Source organism: Henckelia pumila, chromosome 2, assembly GCF_033568475.1.
Source record: "Henckelia pumila isolate YLH828 chromosome 2, ASM3356847v2, whole genome shotgun sequence".
Taxonomy (NCBI): domain Eukaryota; kingdom Viridiplantae; phylum Streptophyta; class Magnoliopsida; order Lamiales; family Gesneriaceae; genus Henckelia; species Henckelia pumila.
In genome coordinates, this window is record NC_133121.1 from 93,279,637 (window position 1) to 93,300,814 (window position 21,178).

General features: G+C 41.4%; 1 protein-coding gene across 1 annotated transcript; it reads right to left on the bottom strand.

Annotated features, from left to right (window-relative positions):
- Positions 1-214: 214 nt before the first annotated feature.
- On the bottom strand, positions 215-2,307 carry LOC140880963 (probable serine/threonine-protein kinase WNK11). The gene is made up of 3 exons (XM_073285878.1): positions 2,110-2,307; positions 1,185-1,688; positions 215-840 (listed from the first exon to the last, which is right to left on the bottom strand). Exons 1-3 carry the CDS (start codon positions 2,194-2,196, stop codon positions 448-450), a joined length of 984 nt encoding a protein of 327 aa, XP_073141979.1. The 5' UTR covers positions 2,197-2,307; the 3' UTR covers positions 215-447.
- Positions 2,308-21,178: the final 18,871 nt, after the last annotated feature.

Below are 21,178 nucleotides of genomic sequence, written 5' to 3' on the forward strand. Positions count from 1 at the left end.
ATAACACATTTAAATGAAACAATTTAAAAGAATTTCATTCGCTTTTGCAGAGAGGACAATGTCCTATAACAACAGCAGGTTGTAGCAATGTTTGCATAACAAAAATTATCTGAAATAGACTTTTTAGGTGATATTAATTTAATGAAAAAAGGATATTTTTGTCTACCAACTTAAAAATAAAGATATTGTTGGGGACTTGACAGATAAAATGAGATTCTTATCAACTCTATTGCATAAATAGATACCACGGAACCCTTCCCAGATCAACAAAATTTTAATTTTCCAGTAAACTGAACATGGAAGAAACATCATACAAACCAATGCAACTTGAGATGTGATTCCAACACGAAAACCATGAGGAAAGGAAATTATACATATACTAAAAACCATAGCAAACACCAAGGTCATTTGAGTCGATCACTTGCTAACTGCTATAGCACGCGTTATCTAACAGCATTCTTCTTCGTCATCATCATCATCACTAATTCCATAAAAAAATGGATCTTTAAGAAGATCAGCAGCTGATGGCCTAGCTCTCGGCTGAGCCAAACATTTCTCGATAAATGCTCTCACCTCTGGGTCCTTGACTTTGTCCATGGCTTGAGGCCTCACACCGGAAGTTACTTTTTTGTATATTTTGGCAACATTGTCGCATTCTGTGTAAGGTAATTCAAGAGTCACCATCTCAAGCAAGCACATGCCGAATGAGTATATGTCTATTAGCTCGGTGTAGTTTTCCTCATAGAGCTCTGGTGCCATAAATTCTGGCGTCCCCAGTAATGAGTGTGCCGAGTGGTTTTTCCCAACTATTGCAGCCAAGCCCAAATCGCCAATTTTCACCTATTTAAGTGAAGCAGGGTTAAAGAGTAGAGAACTAAGAATGGCAAACACATAAAATCATATCTTTTTGGAAAAACAGGAAACGGCTAAGGAATCATGTGAAATAGACCAATAGCTTAACTCTCTTGATCATTAATCACAGCAGAACGATAGTTTCAATTACATGTATACTTTTGTTTACCATGAACAACGAGATTTTTCGACCTAGTTCTTCAAAAAAGCAACACTGGTATTTTTAACATATTTGGGAATCGTTTCATATGATTTCCAGACTTTTCCAGATCCTCATAATCAAAGCAAAAGAACCCGTAAACAAAGGAGAAACAAAAGAAATTAATATATACCTGCCCGATGTTTCCATTAATAAAGACATTGCTACAATTGAGATCCCTGTGAATCACGCATGGCTCATGAGTATGCATGTAGTGCAAACCATTAAGAATTTGCTTCGACCACTTCTTCAACGCCTTGATCGAAACTTGCTTGTGTTTCTTCCTATACTCCCTCAAATTCCCCGAGGTACAAACTTCGGTGATAAAGTTCAACGTGTTCCTTTTTTCATCTCGCCAAACCGAGTATGACGCAATGATATTCTTGTTTTTCAAGGTCTTCAATAAACGAACCTCAGAATATAATCGGTTTACCATGGCTTCATCTCCACAGAAGTTCCGCAATTTGACCTGGTTCCATGCTACCTCTATCCCTTCTTCTTGATCAAATGCTCTATAAACCTTTTTCACAGCCCCAGACCCAAGAAGCTCGTTATACCTACCATATCGACCCGTGGGGTCGGCTTCCACAAAAGGCTCCCTATCTGGATCAGCAAGATCAGAACTCATACTGGGCATCTATAAAAGATGATTTTTTTTAAGTTACATAGCAATTGAATATGAAAATCAACAAACAAACAAATAGAACTTTAAAAATACTCATTTAATGATATCAAGGACACGAATTTGTTCGAGAAGAAAATGTCATGATTTCAGGCTTATTTCTCGACTTCTTTTAACAATTTGTAAGAGGATTAGAAAATCATTAAAGAAAATCAACAAAATCTCAAAATTTTCCAACTCACGGCAACAGAAACAACTGATTCATTAAAGAAATTGGTATGAGTTTCACCTAAAACCGCGAATACTTCTTCACACCGAATCGATCAAAGAATACACACAGTTCTTGACCGTATACACGACCCAGAAACAAACTAAACACAAATACAATCCCGGAACCCACAATCCCCATTAAACAGCAAAATCTTGAAAATCTTACCAAAAACTCTAAGCCCTTTTGCGAATTATCGCTGCCGTATGAATGAAGGAATCCACCACTTTTCCCCGAAGTTTTCGTGCGAAGCATCAAGGCAGAGAAAGAGGGAGGCTGAGGTATTTATAGTAGTAGCTGTGGAATAGTTTGACTATGGTGCGTAAACCCCTTCTTGGACTACGATCGAAGTCTCTCACTAAAACGTAAGAGCCTACAAACAAAGTGGGAAAATTCGTGCGGAAGTGAGATTTTCTAGAGAGAAAAAGAATCGTGTTAAAGTAATATTTCTTTAATTTTCTATTCTCTAAAATAAACACATACTCTTCTCAAAAAAGTAATAAAATAATGTCAAAAATATCTGAAAGTGAGCTTTTTAAAAAAAAAACAAAAACAAAAACAAAAACAAAAAACAATTTTCAACTCATTAAAATTAAAATAACACAAAAACACCTATGAGACTGCTCACATATAAATTTTGTGATATAAATATCCGACTCGACTTATAAAAAAATTATTTCTTACACAAAAACTCTTATTAAATGATCTCGTGAGTTAATTTTTGAGTCAGATCTTTCATTTGTCACAATCTATAAAGAAATATTATCTGTATGTCAAAAATATTGTTTTTCTTTGTAAATATGTGTCGGGTCGACCTATTTCATGGATGTTGAGAGTGTCTTATATGAGATTTTTTTTTTATGCTATAAGTATTACTTTTTACTATGGGTATAGTACTCTAGACCAATCGACCCGCCTAACAAATATATATATCAATGAGACCGTCGAATACTTGATCTGTTCTATTTTATTTTTTTATGTTTTGAAGTTTAGTTAATTTTATTATGAGTGTTTTGTTATGATTTATGATTATAGTTTGGATGACTTGTGATTTTTTTCTCAGAAATTGGAGTGCAAGTTGAATTGATCTGCAAATGCACATAAATGATGAAAAAGCCAAAATAAGTATTCTAAATATGTTCAAATCTCTGTTTAAAAAATGCAAAACGTCATTAAAAACATATGATAAAGTCACACAATGAGAAATCAAACTTATTTAGTAAAGTAATTATTGATTAGGATTGGAATTTTAGATCGTGCAATCGAATTTGATGTGATTGTTCCGATATCAATATATTAACATCAAAACTACTAGCTATGAAATTAACAGACGTTATTACGAGTCAATTTATGAGACAAATTTCCTATTTGAGACACCAACGAAAGAATATTATATTTTATGTCAAATGTATTGTTGTTTATTGTAGATACGGACATAGTTGACATATATCACAGATAAAAATCTATGAGATCATCTCACAAAAAACCTAATAATTAATTAGATTATTATTTTTTTCTCCCAAATTTTAAAGTTAAAAATAGCATTAAAAGCACATTTAAATCTCACTTATGTTGGCTCCGAAAAAAAATCTCACTTATGGATGGCAATAGATAAGAGGTACGGCTGGAAAGATGACTCGAACTCATCCCATTTTAGTCGGATTTGGGTAATCTACATTATTTATAACTAGTAAAATGATGCACACGCAACGTACAATAACAATCAACGTGACTTATGAAAGAAGTTATTGATGTAGCCAAAAAATACAAGTATTGGTACGTAAGGTCTGTAGTCGAAACCTTGCAACGTAGAGCACTCACGTAGCGTAAGGTGAACCTTGTAGCGTAAGGTAAACACATAGCGTAGAGTGAACCATGTAGCGTAAGGTAAACACGTAGCGTAGAGTGAACCCTGTAGCGTAAGGTAAACACGTAGCGTAAGGTGAACATTGCAGCGTAACGTAAGGTGAACCTTGCAGCGTAAGGTAAACGTGTAGCGTAAGCTGAAACTTCGTGGATCGTCACCTGCGTCACAAACAAATGTCAGAGGCGTCGGACGGTTTCCCGACGTAGGTACTCCGACGCTCTAGTCAGCCAAGAGCACAATGATAATCTCCCAAAATAAGAAAGCTCAAGTTAGAGAGAAAATTGAGAATATACCTTGGATATAAGAGAGACATATCTATTTATAGATGTTTTAGGAGTGCTTCGCGGGCTTGGGCCCTTGTGTCTTGGGCTCATGAACTTATGATGGGATGGAAGCCCAATTTGTTAATTAATAAAATAAGCCCAAGTTCATGAGCCCAAGACACAAGGGCCCAAGCCCGCGAAGCACTCCTAAAACATCTATAAATAGATGTGTCTCTCTTATATCCAAGGTAGATTCTCAATTTTTTCTCTAACTTGAGCTTTCTTATTTTGGAAGATTATCATTATGCTCTTGGCTGACTTGAGCATCGGAGTGCCTACGCCGAGGAACCGTTTGGCGCCTCTGACATTTGTTTGTGACGCAGGTGATGATCCACGAAGTTTCAGCTTACGCTACGCGTTTATCTTACGCTGCAAGGTTCACCTTACGTTACGCTGCAAGGTTCACCTTACGCTATAGGGTTCACTCTACGCTACGTGTTTACCTTACGCTACAGGGTTCACTCTACGCTACGTGTTTACCTTACGTTGCGAGGTTCACCTTACGCTACGTGTTTACCTTATGCTACAAGGTTCACCTTACGCTACGTGAGTGCTCTACGTTGCAAGGTTTCGACTACAGACCTTACGTACCAGTACTTGTATTTTTTGGCTACATCAGCTTGGCGCCGTCTGTGGAAAACTGTTGACCTCGTCACTGAAAATGGATAATCACTCTCACAAATCTCAAGATACTGAAAACGATGGACTACCACATCAATTGACAATGCAAATTACACAGGCTGAATTGAGAACCATGTTAGAAGAGACCGCCGCCTGCGCTGCGAGTGAAGCATTGGCAAGATTCTTGGAGTCCCAACAAAATGACAAGGCCGAGAAGATAGCCGACGAAAATGGTTTATCCACCGTTAATCCGAACCACTCTGTCAGGGCACGCACTGTCTTTGTTTAACAAATTACCTTCCGGAACCATTGAAAACCTGGAACAGTTAACTCATCGTTTTCTCCATCAATTTCGATCAACAAAAATTATCCAAAAACCGCAGCATATTTGTTTACAATCATTCAAAATGAAGGAGAAGTCTTACGAGACTATGTACAATGGTTCACACAAGCCGTCCATGAAGTTCCTCATGTTAACCATGACTTGCTAGCATGAATAATTCAACAGAACCTCCGACACAGAAATTTCAAAGATTCGATTGCAGGGAAGCCCCCAACTAGCCTAGAAGAATTACTGGAAAGGGCAGAAAAATACATCCGCATAAAAGAGTCTATCGAGCCACGATACCTGGGGAAGAGAAGAAGGGGGGAAGAGAAACCAAAAAATAAGAGGAAAGATGATAGGAGAACGCCTCAAACCCCCAACTCCAGTTCACCCCCTTGAATGCACGTTGGATAAACGTAATGATTGTGGATGAACAACAGGGGTTATTGCAGCCCCCACGCCCGATGAAGGAGAACCCTAAACGAAATTGATCGGAGAAGTATTGTCGTTTCTATAAGGATAAAGGGCACACTACTAAAGATTTTTTCAGCCTCCGTGCTAATATAAAAAGGTTAATCAAGCTAGGATACTTGGCCAATTACGTGGATAAGTCTCGCAGTCAACAACAAGATAACAAGAACCACGACAAAAACCGTCAGCGCGAACAACATAAAGAGCGAGGGGATACAATTAAAAAACCCAACCAGAGAGAAGTGAATTTGCCCACAAGAGGCACAATATCTGTCATAGTCGGAGGGCCTGCTTGCGGTGATAAAAATCATGCTTGGAAAAATTTGGCACGTGCAACTAGAGGAGATCATCCATACTCACGCCCAGTCTTCACCCAAATAGTACATGAGATTTCAAGACCAAGTGAAGAGGTGTCATTTGGAAATGTAGACTTAGAAACCTCTCCAGATGAACACAACGATGCCCTGATAATTTCTGCACAATTTCTAACTTTTGGGTGAAAAAGATACTAGTGGACTCCAGAAGTTCAGCAGATATCATTTTTACAGGGCATTCCAGAAAATGAGAATAAGCAACACACAACTAATGCAAGTGAAAACTCCTCTCTTCGGTTTTGCGGGATAGACAGTTGAAGTAGCAGGGGAACTCAGACTACCACTTTCTCTAGGATATATCCTCGACGAACCACCAAAATGGTGAAATTCTTAGTTGTTAAGGCCCCTTCGCCTTAGAATGTCATAATTGGACGTCCAAGTCTGAATCTGTTTCAAGCAATAGCATCTATGTATCACATAAAATTGAAATTTCAAATTTTTAACGTAATCATTGAGGCGATCGGAGATAGTCGGCTTGCGATAATTCCATACATCTATCCTAAGGAACTCTACGGGAAGTCGTAGATAGTGAGGTCCTTGTGACAACTCATTTAAAAGAAAGAAGCAATAGCTTGAATATGATAAGGATGGAAACAACATACACCTTATCGAGGGAGAATCGGAAGAGCAAAGAGAATGAAAGCCGCAGAAACCCTCAAATACATAGAGATAGTGCAAGAACATCCAAAGAAAATCCTAAATATCGGATCAGATTTTTCAGTCAAAGAGGAAAAGGCTTTGACAAATTTTTTGCAGCATAATGTCGATGTCTTTGCTTGGGGTGATGAGGCTTTACCAGGTATACCTCCAGAATTAGCATTTCATCGTCTTAATGTGGATCAGTTAATGAAACCAGTCGAGCAGAGGAAAAGATCTTTCGGTCCAGACAAAAGCAAACATATTGTTACAGAGGTTGAAAAGCTTTTAACAATGAAATATATCAGACCGGATTCGTACCCAGAATGGCTAGAAAATGTCGTATTGATTCCAAAACCCGGATAAATTGGCGTCTTTGCATAGATTATACCGATTTAAACAATGCTTGTACAAGAGATATTTTTCCGTTGCTTCACATAGATATCTTGGTCGATTCAACTGCAGGCTGCAAGCTGCTTAGCTTCCTTGATGCTTACCAAGGGTACAATCAAATAGGTCTAGCCCCCAATGATCAAGAAAATCAAGTTTTATCACTGATCGCAGAATCTATTGCTATGATGTAATGCCCTTTGGACTCAAGAATGTCGGAGCCACATATCAGCGATTGGTTAATAAAATGTTTGCAAAATTAATTGGACGAAACATGGAGGTATACATAGATGACATACTAGTTAAGAGCATCCAAGCAAACAAACATGTGGAGAACTTTTCCGAGTGTTTTGAAATATTTGGAAAATATCAGATGAAGTTGATGTAGTGACCCTTACCCGGATCACCTACTAAACAGAACTTAGGCATGCAATTAACTTAATTAAAACAGATATCAGAATAAAACTGCGGAAACCAATAACATTATACAATCCCAAGTAGAGGAATCTGTAATTATCCAATAATATACAACCAAATCGAATAGCTGTATAAACCCAAACAACAGTAATAAAACCTAGACGAAGCTCCAGCTGGCCAACCACTGACTAGCCCCTCCTGGATCCACCCTCCTCGTCCAATCGCAAACCTGCCCCATGGAATAGGGTGTCCAGAAAATACAGAGTACGAGACGTGAGCATAAAACGCTCAGTGCGAGAGTATGAGTATACATGCATGCAAAGTGAACTCTCTATAGACTCGAGGTCAAGGATCAGATAACAGAGACAGACCGGGCCCTGGTATGTAGCACGCTGTGCCGTCGCTTCAGGAGGTGGCTCCCATACCGAGATAACCGTGGAAACGCCGGACCCAAATCGATGGAAGTCCATCCACTAACAGGATAGGGTACAACCCTACTAACAGACATCTCGAAGGAGATACAGCAAGATGCAAATGAATGCAGCATAATATCATGGCATATAAATCATGCAGTCACATAATACATGCATACTCAGTCAGGATATCTCGAACAGTACTTTCGTACCTCAATACAGTGCAAGCTCTACCAACTCTAGGTCCACGCCTATAGTCTGCTCTACACTGCCAAATGATACTACTATCATTAAAGTGCTCTAAAAGCCTTAACTAAGCTATTGCATACTCCTAAATAATTATAGGGAGCAAAAGCTATACCTTCGTCCGTCGTTAGCCCTTTGATGTCGATGCCTCCAGAACTTGGGAACAACTCCGCTACGACTACCGAACGCCTCTCCGACCTCCGGACCAAGCCTAAGAAGACTAGAACAGCTCCAAAAGGACTAGAAAGGAAAGGAGAACTCGGAATTGGCAAATGAAAGTGAAGTCTCGGCCTTCTATTTATAGACAACGATCGGAACTTCCGATCCTTGATCGGAACGTCCGAACCTCGATCGGAACGTCCGATCCTGCCATCGGAGCTTCCGAAGATCCTGATCTGCCATGTGTCAAAATATCACTTGTTGACTCCGGATAGGGGTGATCGGAGCCTCCGGTCCTGATCGGAGCTTCCGATCCAGCCACATGTCATGGATGACGTAATATCATCGGTGCCTCCGATCCTCATCGGAGCTTCCGATCCCGATCGGAGCTTCCGATCGTCCCTTCGGAGCTTCCGATCCGTCCAATCCCTAATTCAATTAATTAGCATTAATCCTTTAATTACTCAATTAGGGCACGGGCTACTACATTCTCCCCCACTTAAGATATTTCGTCCTCGAAATCAGATCTTAAGTACCGAATGCAAATACAGAAATCAGAAACATTCTTTATTCAAATCAAACGTTTACAGAGTTTGCAACTGAATACAACTTAAAGAATGAAATCAAAACAACTCAGGATGGTCTTTACGCATCCTGTCCTCAAGCTCCCAAGTAGCTTCCTTAGTGCCTCGGCGCTGCCACTGAACTAAAACCAAAGAAATGACTTTGTTCCGTAAAACCTTATCCTTATAATCCAGGATACGAAGAGGTTTCTCAACATAAGTCAAATCCTTGTCTACCTGAACCTCAGACCGCTGCAGAATATGAGATTCATCTGCCACATACCGTCGCAACAGAGATACGTGGAACACGTCGTGAATGCTGGATAGATGCGGTGGCAAAGCTAGTCGATAAGCCAAATCGCCAATACTCTCCAAGATCTCAAACGGACCGATAAATCTGGGAGACAACTTGCCCTTAAGGCCAAATCTGAGAATCTTGCGAAAAGGTGACACTCTCAGAAACACTTTCTCCCCGACCTCGATCCGCAAAGGCCTACGCTTGATATTAGCATAACTGGCCTGACGATCCTGTGCAGTCTTAATCCGCTTCTTGACTTGATCAACAATATCTATCGCCTGCTGGATAAACTCCGGTCCTTCAGCCTGTCTCTCCCCCACTTCTTCCCAGAAGAGTGGAGTACGACAACGTCGCCCATACAACGCTTCAAAAGGTGCCATCCCAATACTAGTGTGATAGTTGTTGTTGTAAGCGAACTCGATCAACGGCAAATGATCCTGCCAGGCTGAACCAAAATCCATGATGCACGCTCTAAGCATATCCTCTAACGTACGGATAGTGCGCTCTGACTGACCATCAGTCTCTGGATGATAGGCTGTACTCAAACCGAGAGTAGTACACATCGCACGCTGAACACTCCCCCAGAATCTAGAAGTAAACCTGGGGTCCCGATCGCTGACAATGCTCACAGGCACTCCATGAAGTCGGACGATCTCCTGAATGTACATCCGTGCCATGCGATCCACAGAGTACTCTCGGCTATAGGCAATGAAATGCGCTGACTTGGTGAGTCGGTCCACCACAACCCAGATAGCATCACAGTTCCTCGGGAATACCGGCAAATGGGTCACAAAGTCCATAGTGATAAACTCCCATTTCCATTCAGGAATAGGCAGACTGTGAAGCAATCCTCCAGGTCGTCGGTGCTCTACCTTGACCTGTTGACACACCAAACATCTCGAAACAAACTGATAAACACTGCGTTTCATTCCCTTCCACCAGAAACGAGTACGTAGATCCTTGTACATCTTGTTGCTCCCAGGATGAATACTCAACTTAGTGCGATGTGCCTGAGATAAAATCTCCTCTCGCAACTCTTCATCCTGTGGAATCACAAGCCTACCAGACAAACACAGAAAGCCATCTGACTGATAATGAAATCCAGACGAGCTACCCTCGTTAGCTAGACGAGCTAAACGCTGGGTCTTTGAATCAGACATCTGAGCATCTCGGATCCGCGAATACAAAGCTGGCTCAGATAATATCGCAAACATCTGGATACTCTGCATACCTTTCTTATGCTTGAAGGTAAAACCTGAAGTACAACAGTCACTGATCGCACTAGACATCGAACAAGTCTGAAGTGCGGATAGTCGCACCTTGCGACTCAAAGCATCAGCGGTGAGATTAGCAGCTCCCGGATGGTACTTAATCTCGCAATCATAGTCCTTAAGCAAGTCCATCCAACGTCTCTGTCTCATGTTCAATTCTGCCTGAGTGAACAAATACTTGAGACTCTTATGGTCGGTGAAGATCTCAAATTTCTCGCCATACAGATAATGACGCCAGATCTTCAAAGCGAACACAATGGCTGCTAACTCCAAATCATGGACTGGGTAGTTGTCCTCGTGAAGCTTCAGCTGTCTAGAAGCGTATGCAATCACATGACCATTCTGAGTCAGGACACAACCTAACCCCTGAAGAGAAGCATCCGTGTAAACTACATACCCTCCAGATCCTGACGGTAATGCTAACACCGGCGCAGAAGTCAACCGCCGTCGAAGCTCACGGAAATTCTCCTCACACTCGGAGGACCACTCAAAATCCACACCCTTGCGGGTAAGCTGCGTCAACGGTCGAGCTAACTGAGAGAAGTTCAGAATGAAGCGACGATAATACCCTGCTAGACCCAGAAAACTACGGATCTCAGCAACTGTCGTCGGACGCGACCAATTAAGTACTGCTTCAATCTTGCTTGGATCAACAGAAATCCCCTCCCTGGATATGATATGGCCAAGAAAAACCACTCTATCCATCCAGAACTCACACTTGCTCAGCTTGGCGTACAATTGCTCATCTCGAAGAGTCTGTAGTACCAACCGCAAGTGAGAAACATGCTCTTCCGTATTACGCGAATAAACCAGGATGTCGTCAATGAAGACCACGACAAACTTGTCCAAATACTCCCTGAAGACACGGTTCATCAGATCCATGAATATAGCCGGCGCATTAGTCAAACCAAATGGCATCACTAGGAACTCGTAATGCCCATAGCGAGTACGGAATGCAGTCTTGGCTACGTCCTGATCACGGACTCTCAACTGATGATACCCAGATCTCAAGTCAATCTTGGAGTAAATTGATGTGCCCTGCAGCTGGTCAAACAAGTCATCAACACGAGGCAATGGATACTTGTTCTTCACAGTGACTCGATTCAGCTGCCGATAGTCAATGCACAGCCGCATCGACCCATCCTTCTTCTTTACGAAGAGAACAGGAGCTCCCCAAGGAGATACACTAGGACGAATGTACCCCTTGTCCAAAAGATCCTGTAGCTGATTCTTTAACTCACGCATCTCTGACGGAGCCAGACGATACGGTGCTCTAGAAATAGGCGAAGTACCCGGCATCAACTCTATGCCAAACTCGACTTCCCTAGCAGGAGGAAAACCCGGAATCTCATCAAGAAACACATCTGGAAATTCATCTACAACAGGAATGCTCTCTATCCCAAGACTCTCAGCGGACAAATCAACTGCATAGATAAGGTAGCCTTCCCCGCCAGACTCCAGAGCTCAACAGGCTCTCAAAGCTGATACCAAAGGCATCGGGGGTCGCGCTCCCTCACCATAGAAAAACCAACTCTCACTCCCTTCCGGATGAAAGCGTACTAATCTCTGATAGCAGTCCACTGAAGCTCGATAGGTAGTCAGCACATCTATTCCCAGAATGCAATCAAAGTCGTCCATCGCCAGGACCATGAGATTCGCCAACAGAACGTTCCCTTCGAACTCTAAAGGGCAACCCATCACTAGACGCTTAGCCAAAGCAGATTGGCCCGTCGGAGTAGAAACGGACATCACTACGTCTAGTGCAATGCATGGTAATCTATGCCTCTTAACAAAACGTGCAGAAATGAAGGAATGAGATGCACCAGTGTCAATAAGTACAAGAGCAGGTATACCATAAAGCAGAAATGTACCTGCGATGACTTTCTCATTCTCCTCCACAGCCTGATCATGTCTCAGGGCAAACACCTGGCCAGAAGCTCGTGGCCTCAAATGAGAACTCCCAGCAGACTGTCCCTGCGACCTCTGCTGTACGGTAGCCTGAGAACCCGATCCTGAACCAGAACCAGAACCACCTCCCCCAGACATTGGACAATCTCTCCGGATATGACCAGTCTCTCCACAACGGAAACAAGCTCCAGAAGCTCTACGGCACTTGTCGGATGGATGGTTCTTCCCACAGTGATCACACTTGTCCTTCTTACCATAACGGACAACACCTCCAGAACCAGAGGAAGAAGAAGATCCAGACTTCTTGAAAGTTTGGGCACGGGGACCCAAAGAACTAGCAGGCCTCGACTGAGGGAAAGACCTGTTCCGCCGAATGCTGTCCTCCGCCTGGTGACAACGGCTCACCAAACCCTCGTAGGACATGTCGTCGCCAACCGCCACACGGTCATGGATCTCAGGGTTAAGGCCCTGAAGGAACAGATTATACTTCATCTCTGAGCTATCAGCAATCTCGGGGCAATAGGATAGCAGATCAAAGAACCTTTGCTGATACTCATCAATAGACATGGCTCCCTGTCGTAGACTCAGTAGCTCGCCTGCCTTCGACTGACGGAGTGCAGGAGGAAAATACCGCTTTTGGAAAGCTGTGCGAAACTCGGCCCAGGTGGCCACTCCTCTCGCCGCAACAAAAGGTGCAGAAGTAAACCTCCACCACCTACGCGCACGCCCATCCAGAAGATAGCCAAGGGTCTCCACCTTCTGCTCATCGGTGCATTGGAAAGTCTGAAAAGTCGTCTCCATGCGGTCTAACCAGTTCTCCGCATCCTCCGGAGACTCACCTCCAACTAAGGGCTTAGGACCCATAGCTAAGAATCGACGCACAGTGAAACGCTCGTCGTCATGATGACGATGACGCCGTTCTCGACGAGGCTCCCGGTCGGCATCACCCCAACGCCCACCAACACTGCCATGAGAACTCTGGTCGTCACGATTTGACATCTACAAAAATACCTCAAGATGAGACTAAATCCCAAGAAATCTTTTGCATGCTCTGATACCATAAATGTAGTGACCCTTACCCGGATCACCTACTAAACAGAACTTAGGCATGCAATTAACTTAATTAAAACAGATATCAGAATAAAACTGCGGAAACCAATAACATTATACAATCCCAAGTAGAGGAATCTGTAATTATCCAATAATATACAACCAAATCGAATAGCTGTATAAACCCAAACAACAGTAATAAAACCTAGACGAAGCTCCAGCTGGCCAACCACTGACTAGCCCCTCCTGGATCCACCCTCCTCGTCCAATCGCAAACCTGCCCCATGAAATAGGGTGTCCAGAAAATACAGAGTACGAGACGTGAGCATAAAACGCTCAGTGCGAGAGTATGAGTATACATGCATGCAAAGTGAACTCTCTATAGACTCGAGGTCAAGGATCAGATAACAGAGACAGACCGGGCCCTGGTATGTAGCACGCTGTGCCGTCGCTTCAGGAGGTGGCTCCCATACCGAGATAACCGTGGAAACGCCGGACCCAAATCGATGGAAGTCAATCCACTAACAGGATAGGGTACAACCCTACTAACAGACATCTCGAAGGAGATACAGCAAGATGCAAATGAATGCAGCATAATATCATGGCATATAAATCATGCAGTCACATAATACATGCATACTCAGTCAGGATATCTCGAACAGTACTTTCGTACCTCAATACAGTGCAAGCTCTACCAACTCTAGGTCCACGCCTATAGTCTGCTCTACACTGCCAAATGATACTACTATCATTAAAGTGCTCTAAAAGCCTTAACTAAGCTATTGCATACTCCTAAATAATTATAGGGAGCAAAAGCTATACCTTCGTCCGTCGTTAGCCCTTTGATGTCGATGCCTCCAGAACTTGGGCACAACTCCGCTACGACTACCGAACGCCTCTCCGACCTCCGGACCAAGCCTAAGAAGACTAGAACAGCTCCAAAAGGACTAGAAAGGAAAGGAGAACTCGGAATTGGCAAATGAAAGTGAAGTCTCGGCCTTCTATTTATAGACAACGATCGGAACTTCCGATCCTTGATCGGAACGTCCGAACCTCGATCGGAACGTCCGATCCTGCCATCGGAGCTTCCGAAGATCCTGATCTGCCATGTGTCAAAATATCACTTGTTGACTCCGGATAGGGGTGATCGGAGCCTCCGGTCCTGATCGGAGCTTCCGATCCAGCCACACGTCATGGATGACGTAATATCATCGGTGCCTCCGATCCTCATCGGAGCTTCCGATCCCGATCGGAGCTTTCGATCGTCCCTTCGGAGCTTCCGATCCGTCCAATCCCTAATTCAATTAATTAGCATTAATCCTTTAATTACTCAATTAGGGCACGGGCTACTACAGTTGAGCCCCGAAAAGTGCTCTTTCGGCATGCTAGGTGCAAAGTTTACCCTGTTACATGGTTTCACACAGAATAATAGAGACAAATCTCGAAAAGATTAAAGTTGTTATAGGCATGCAACCCCCACGGAGCGTTAAAGGAATACAGGAGTTGACTGTAAGAATAACAGCCTTAAACCGCTTTTTTTTCTCGTTCTGCAAACAAAGGTTTGTCATTCTTCAAAATATTACGACAAGGAAAGAGATTCCAATGGATCAAGCATTTTAACAAGCATTTGAAGATTTGAAGATATATTTACCAACACTGCTACTCCTAACCAAATCTCGTGAATGAGATACTTTGCTACTGTATTTAGCAATATCATCCGAAGCAGTTAGTGTTGTACTGGTAGTTGAAGAAGGAAGAGAGCACAAACCCATGTATTATACAAGCCAAACATTGCAAGGAGCAAAACTTCGGTACTCCAACATAGAAAAACTAGCATTAGCTTCAGTGACTACAACAAGAAAGTTAAGTCCATACTTCCAATCTCATCAAATGGTGGTACTGACCAATCATCCGCTCAAACAAGTGCTCGCTAGACCGGAGGCGTCTGGTAGAATGGTTAAATGCGCCATCAAATTGAGTGAGTATAGAATTGAGTTCCAGCTTCACCCGACTATTAAAGTGCAAGTTTTTGCAGATTTTCTCGTTGAAATGACAACTGCTGACGCATAATCCTCAGCCAAACATCGATAGTCGAAAGATAACATTCCTGACGCTCAGTAAGGATGAAGCCGTGAAGACCCTACCACTGCACGAAAGCTAAAAGTGCGAGCCGCCAGATTCGCCATCATAGATGGAGAATTATACAAGTGAGGTTACTCCCAGCCATTCTTGAAATGTCTCGCTCCAAGTAAAGCAGAATACGCTCTCTGTGAGATTCACGAAGGAATATTGTGGGGCCCTCGGGTTGCTAATCTCATTTAGGGAAATTACTAAACAAATAACATTCATTAAACATCAAATGAATAAAGCAAGAGCCAAGTAAAAAAAAAAATTAAAAATTCAGTGTCTCGCTCGATCGGTGAAAAACACCCGATCGAGCGAGCACAATTGCTCAGCTCTCGGATGGAAATATAATTTGGCCTCGCTCGATCCGTCAACTTCTGCGGATCGAGCGAGCCCAAAACTAAAATCCTCTGTTTGCAAAATTACAAGGCTCGCTCGATCCGTCAACTTCTGCGGATCGAGCGGCCTCCAAATTCCAGAAAAACTGCAGAACTAGTTTTGCTGTCAAACTCGATTCCTTCCATTCTAAATCAACAAACATGGTCCAATACATGATATATCAATTCCAAAACATGCATATACATATAAACAAAGTCACAAACATTTATACATGCATTTTATTACATCCACAAGTCTCTAAAGATCGATAAACGACAACAATTATCTCAAACTTTATACATGTAATCCAAACAAACTAGACCAAAGTTTCATGCTTCTAAAGTTCAAGACATCATCTACAACCCGAGTCCTCACGTGCTAGACTCTCTCCCAGCTGTCAATGACGTCGATGACTAGCTCCTGCCCCATCTGTTGTCATGCACACATACAAAACAAGACAACAGCCGGATAAACTCTGGTGAGAAACGATTCTCAGTATAACCAACATATAGAAAGCGTTAAATAAATCATATCGACTCTATTTAAACTCGACTCAACAAATAGAGTAAATTAACGTTTCGCATAAGAACTGATTCATATAACTTCGAGGCCATCAAGATTCATAAATGATCTTGACATGGATATCCATCTAACGAGTTCGTAAACGACTCGCAAATAAGGTTAACCGCAACCTTGGCATAGAATCAATTCAATATAGCATCATATCAACTCGAATATAAAGATCCACTACCTGAGATGGATCGACAACACCACAATCAAATCAAAAACATAAACAAGTATGTGGTTTATGCGGGCCAACTCAAGGTTAGTCGTTCTTGAGTTTCAAAGTCCCTACTTCGCGATGTCGTCATTATACCTTCTTTTATTGAAGTTCTGAACTCTTCAAATCTGTAAGATATAATCAAAATACATATATCAAACTCCATATCAATCTATCATTTTAGAAATGAGTCAAAACCATCAAGAATTCATCAATCAATTGCATTTCAAACCTCAACTCTTTCTTCGTTAGTTCAAGTCGGCGTCTTGTGTCGTTTAGCCTTCAAACTCAACTGAAACTGAATAAGAAAAATACTATAACATTCAAAACATCTCAACAACAACTTCAACTCAAATATCGGCTATCAAAACAGTTCCAAAACTCGATCAAACGACGTACCGATTCAAAATTGGTAACCGACGTAATCCCGACTTCGAAACTTGTAACTCAAATTCATATATCAGCATATACCTTATAAAACTCAGTAACATAACATCATATCAGCAGCTATACTCATCTATATACATGCTAGAAGTCATAACCACAACATTCAATCATCCAACTTTGATCCGGTAGCGCATATACAATCGATAGAATGTTAAGAATATAACAAAACATAATCAATATCTCAAAATCTGATATCTGCTCCATACTGATTTCAAAATCCAAATAACACAACATAAAACTTACACGAGATCGAAGCCCTCATCGTAAGGATTCCAGAATAATTTACGGAATCAAAATCGGACAACCGGTTCAAAAGTTACGGCAATTTGAATATCAAACTTTCAAAGGAAAAAGGAAATGAACGCGGCTCTATTCTTGGTTTCAAAATTTGCTGAACAAAATATGATTCTTACACGTTGCACATGCTGAGTAATAATTCTAAAATCGGATAGCTTCAATATAAATTGCAATTTAGTCCCTCAATTCTTCAATAATTGCAATTCGGTCCTCGGCCCTTATTTTAATTCAATTTCAATCCTAAATAATTTAAGAATATTAGAATTTAAATCAAAACTCTAAATATTCCCAAATTAAATATACTCGGATTAAAATTAAATAAATTTGGATTAATATTAATTAATCCCGGGCCTTACATTTCTCCCCCACTAAGACATGAGTTCCTCCTCGAATTCATAAACAGTATAGATATGCAGTCCGCATGCTCATAAGAATAAAGAATACTGAAAACTAAATAAGAACTCACATCAGTGAAATAGATAAGGAAATCGTTGCTTCATATCTTCTTCGACTTCCCACGTTGCTTCTTCAACTCCGTGTCTACTCCATTGAATCTTCACCAATGGAATGGTCTTCGTTCGGAGTTGCTTTGTCTTCCTATCAAGAATCTGAATAGGTTGCTCGAAATAGCTAAGAGTGTCATCCAACTCAGCTTCATCGGAGCGAATCACATGAGATTCATCAGATATATACTTCCTTAACATCGATACATGAAAGACATCATGTATCCCAGATAAAGACATAGGAAGAGCGAGTCGATAAGCTAGATTGCCTATCTTCTCGAGAATCTCATACGGCCCAATATACCTCGGAGATAATTTTCCTCGTTTGCCAAATCGAACTGTGCCCCTGAACGGTGAAATCTTCAGAAACACTCTATCTCCCTGATCAAAAGATAACGGCCATCGTCATACATTTGCATATCTCGTCTGTCTATGCTGCACTGTTCTCATTCTCTGCTGTATCAATTTCACTTTCTCAGTCATCTGTCTGATCATATCTGGCCCTAACTCAGGTACTTCAGAAACATCATCTCAATACAAAGGCGATCGACATTTTTTTCCATATAATGCTTCGAATGGTGCCATCTCTATACTCATTTGATAAATGTTGTTATACGAAAATTCAACGAGTGGTATAGAATTTTGCCATGTAACGCCAAAATCAAGTACTACAGCTCTAAGCATATCCTCAAGCGTCTGAATAGTTCGTTCAGATTGACCGTCAGTTTGAGGATGGTAAGCAGTACTCAAATGTAAGCGCGTACCTAGAGCTTCCTGTAGGCTATGCCAAAAGTGTGAAGTAAACCTCGGATCTCGGTCAGATACTATCGACTTTGGCACACCGTGTAGTCTTACCACTTCTCGAATATAGAGATCCGCCATTTGATCATGACGATAAGTCATTCGATAAGGAATAAAGCACGCAGATTTCGTCAATCTGTCGATGATCGCCCAAACAGCATCGCATCCTTGAGATGATCGTGGTAACTTCGTTACAAAGTCCATGGAAATATGGTCCCATTTCCATTCAGGAATCGATAAACTCTGTAATAAGCCACCTGGTTTCTTTCTTTCAGCTTTCACCTGTTGGCAATTCAAACATTTAGATACAAATTCAGTCACATCAGACTTCATTTGTTTCCACCAGTACTGACTCTTCAAGTCATTGTAGATCTTTCTGCCTCCAGGGTGAACACTATAGCGACTGCAATGGGCTTCTTTCAAAATATTTTGTCTCAAGTTTGCAATATCGGGAACAACTATTCGGTCATTCACATACAAGATATCTTCATCACTAACCTTGTACTCAGACTGATGTCCTGATCGGATCATTCTCAATCAATTTCTGCACATTCTGATCGGATTTTTGTGCTTCTTTGATACGAATTAATAACTTTGGCTCAGCACTGATTGCATACACTCTCATCGGCCTTCTATCTGTCTCAAATACATACCCCGAAATTCAACAATCTTCAATCAAATTAGATACACCTATCGTAGACAAGGATAAAGCACATACCTTTCTACATAGGGCATCCGCTGCTGCATTAGATTTTCCCGGATAGTATTTGATTTCACAATCAAAATCCTTCAATAAATCAAGCCATCGTCGTTGTCTCATATTCAATTCAGATTGTGAGAACAGATACTTCAGACTTTTGTGATCAGAAAAGATTTCAAACTTCTCGCCATATAAGTAATGTCTCCAGATCTTCAATGCAAAGACAATTGCAGCCAATTCAAGATCATGAATTGGATACCTGACTTCATGCGGTTTCAGTTGCCGAGAAGCATAAGCGACAACATGTCCTTTCTGCATTAAAATTCATCCCAAACCCTGGTAAGAAGCATCACAATAAACAACAAAATCACCAGTACCTATAGGGATTTTCAAAACCGGCGCTATAGTCAATCTCTTCTTTAATTCGATAAAACTCCTTTCACACGCCTCAGACCAAAGAAATGGTGCATTCTTCTGTGTAAGCTGTGTAATAGGCTTCGCTATCGAGGAAAAATCTCGAATGAATCGACGGTAATAACCGGCCAAGCCCATAAAACTTCGAATTTCTGGCACAGATGTCGGTCTCTGCTAACTGATCACAGCTTCAACCTTACTCGGATCCACTGAAATGCCATCTCCTGAAATTACATGACCAAGAAAAACAACTCGTTGCAACCAAAACTCACATTTGGATAACTTGGCATACAATTTCTCTTCTCTTAATATTCTCAATACAGTTCGGAGATGATCAGCATGTTCACACAGATTCTTAGAGTATATCAAAATATCATCGATAAAGATAATCACAAAATCATCTAAATATCTTTGAAATACTCTATTCATCAATCCCATAAAAACTGCCGGTGCATTCGTTAGACCAAAAGGCATGACTATGAATTCATAATGGCCATACCTGGTTCTAAATGCAGTCTTAGGAATATCCTCGTCTTTAACTCTCAACTGATGATATTCGGATCGGAGATCAATCTTCGAATATACCGACGAACCCTGCAATTGATCAAATAAATCATCGATACGAGGTAAAGGATACCGATTCTTTACCGTTGCTTTGTTCAATTGCCGGTAGTCTATACATAATCTCATTGATCCGTCTTTCTTTCGAACAAATAATAACAGAGCACCCCAAGGGGAAACACTCAGTCTGATATATCCCTGAGCCAACAAATCTTCGAGTTGGTCTTTTAATTCTTTCAGTTCAATCGGTGCCATTCGGTAAGGTTCTTTCGATATCGGCTGTGTACCTGGCATCAATTCAATACCGAAATCTACTTCTCTGTACGGTGGCAATCCTGGAATCTCATCAGGGAATACATCTGCAAACTCACTCAACATTGGTATATCAGTCAATTTCGGACTAGACTTCAGTATATCAACTGCATAGATCAAAAATCCCTCTGCTCCCTTCTGTAACAAATCAGTCATAGCAATAACAGATTATCAAAGGAATTTTGGCTCGTGATCCCTTACCATAGAATTTCCATTCATCAGTCATATCAGGTCTGAACTGCACAATCTTCTGAAAATAGTCAACTGTTGCTCTGTACTTGGTTAACACATCAATACCGATTATACAATCAAAATCAGATAAACCAAGAACGATACAGTCAAGCTCAACTTCATTACCTTCGTACTGTAGTACACAGTTTCTAACAGACTTCACTGATACTATACCTTTTCCCAACGGTGAAGATATAGACACTACAGTAGCTAAGGACTTAACAGGCAATGAATACAACGTAACAAATTGTTCAGATATGAAGGTATGCGACGCACCAGTATCAAATAAGACATAAGCAGGATAACCATAAATGAAACAGTTACCTGCAATCACATCGTCTGGTGCCGCTTGTGCT

What these genes read in the sequence shown, in the direction of transcription:
- LOC140880963 (XM_073285878.1), bottom strand. Translation starts at nt 2,196, where the DNA reads ATGCTTCGCACGAAAACTTCGGGGAAAAGTGGTGGATTCCTTCATTCA. An exon ending in AAAAGGGCTTAGAGTTTTTG is followed by an intron (nt 1,689 to 2,109) that starts GTAAGATTTTCA and finishes CATCTTTTATAG; the next exon opens with ATGCCCAGTATGAGTTCTGA. An exon ending in TTAATGGAAACATCGGGCAG is followed by an intron (nt 841 to 1,184) that starts GTATATATTAAT and finishes TCACTTAAATAG; the next exon opens with GTGAAAATTGGCGATTTGGG.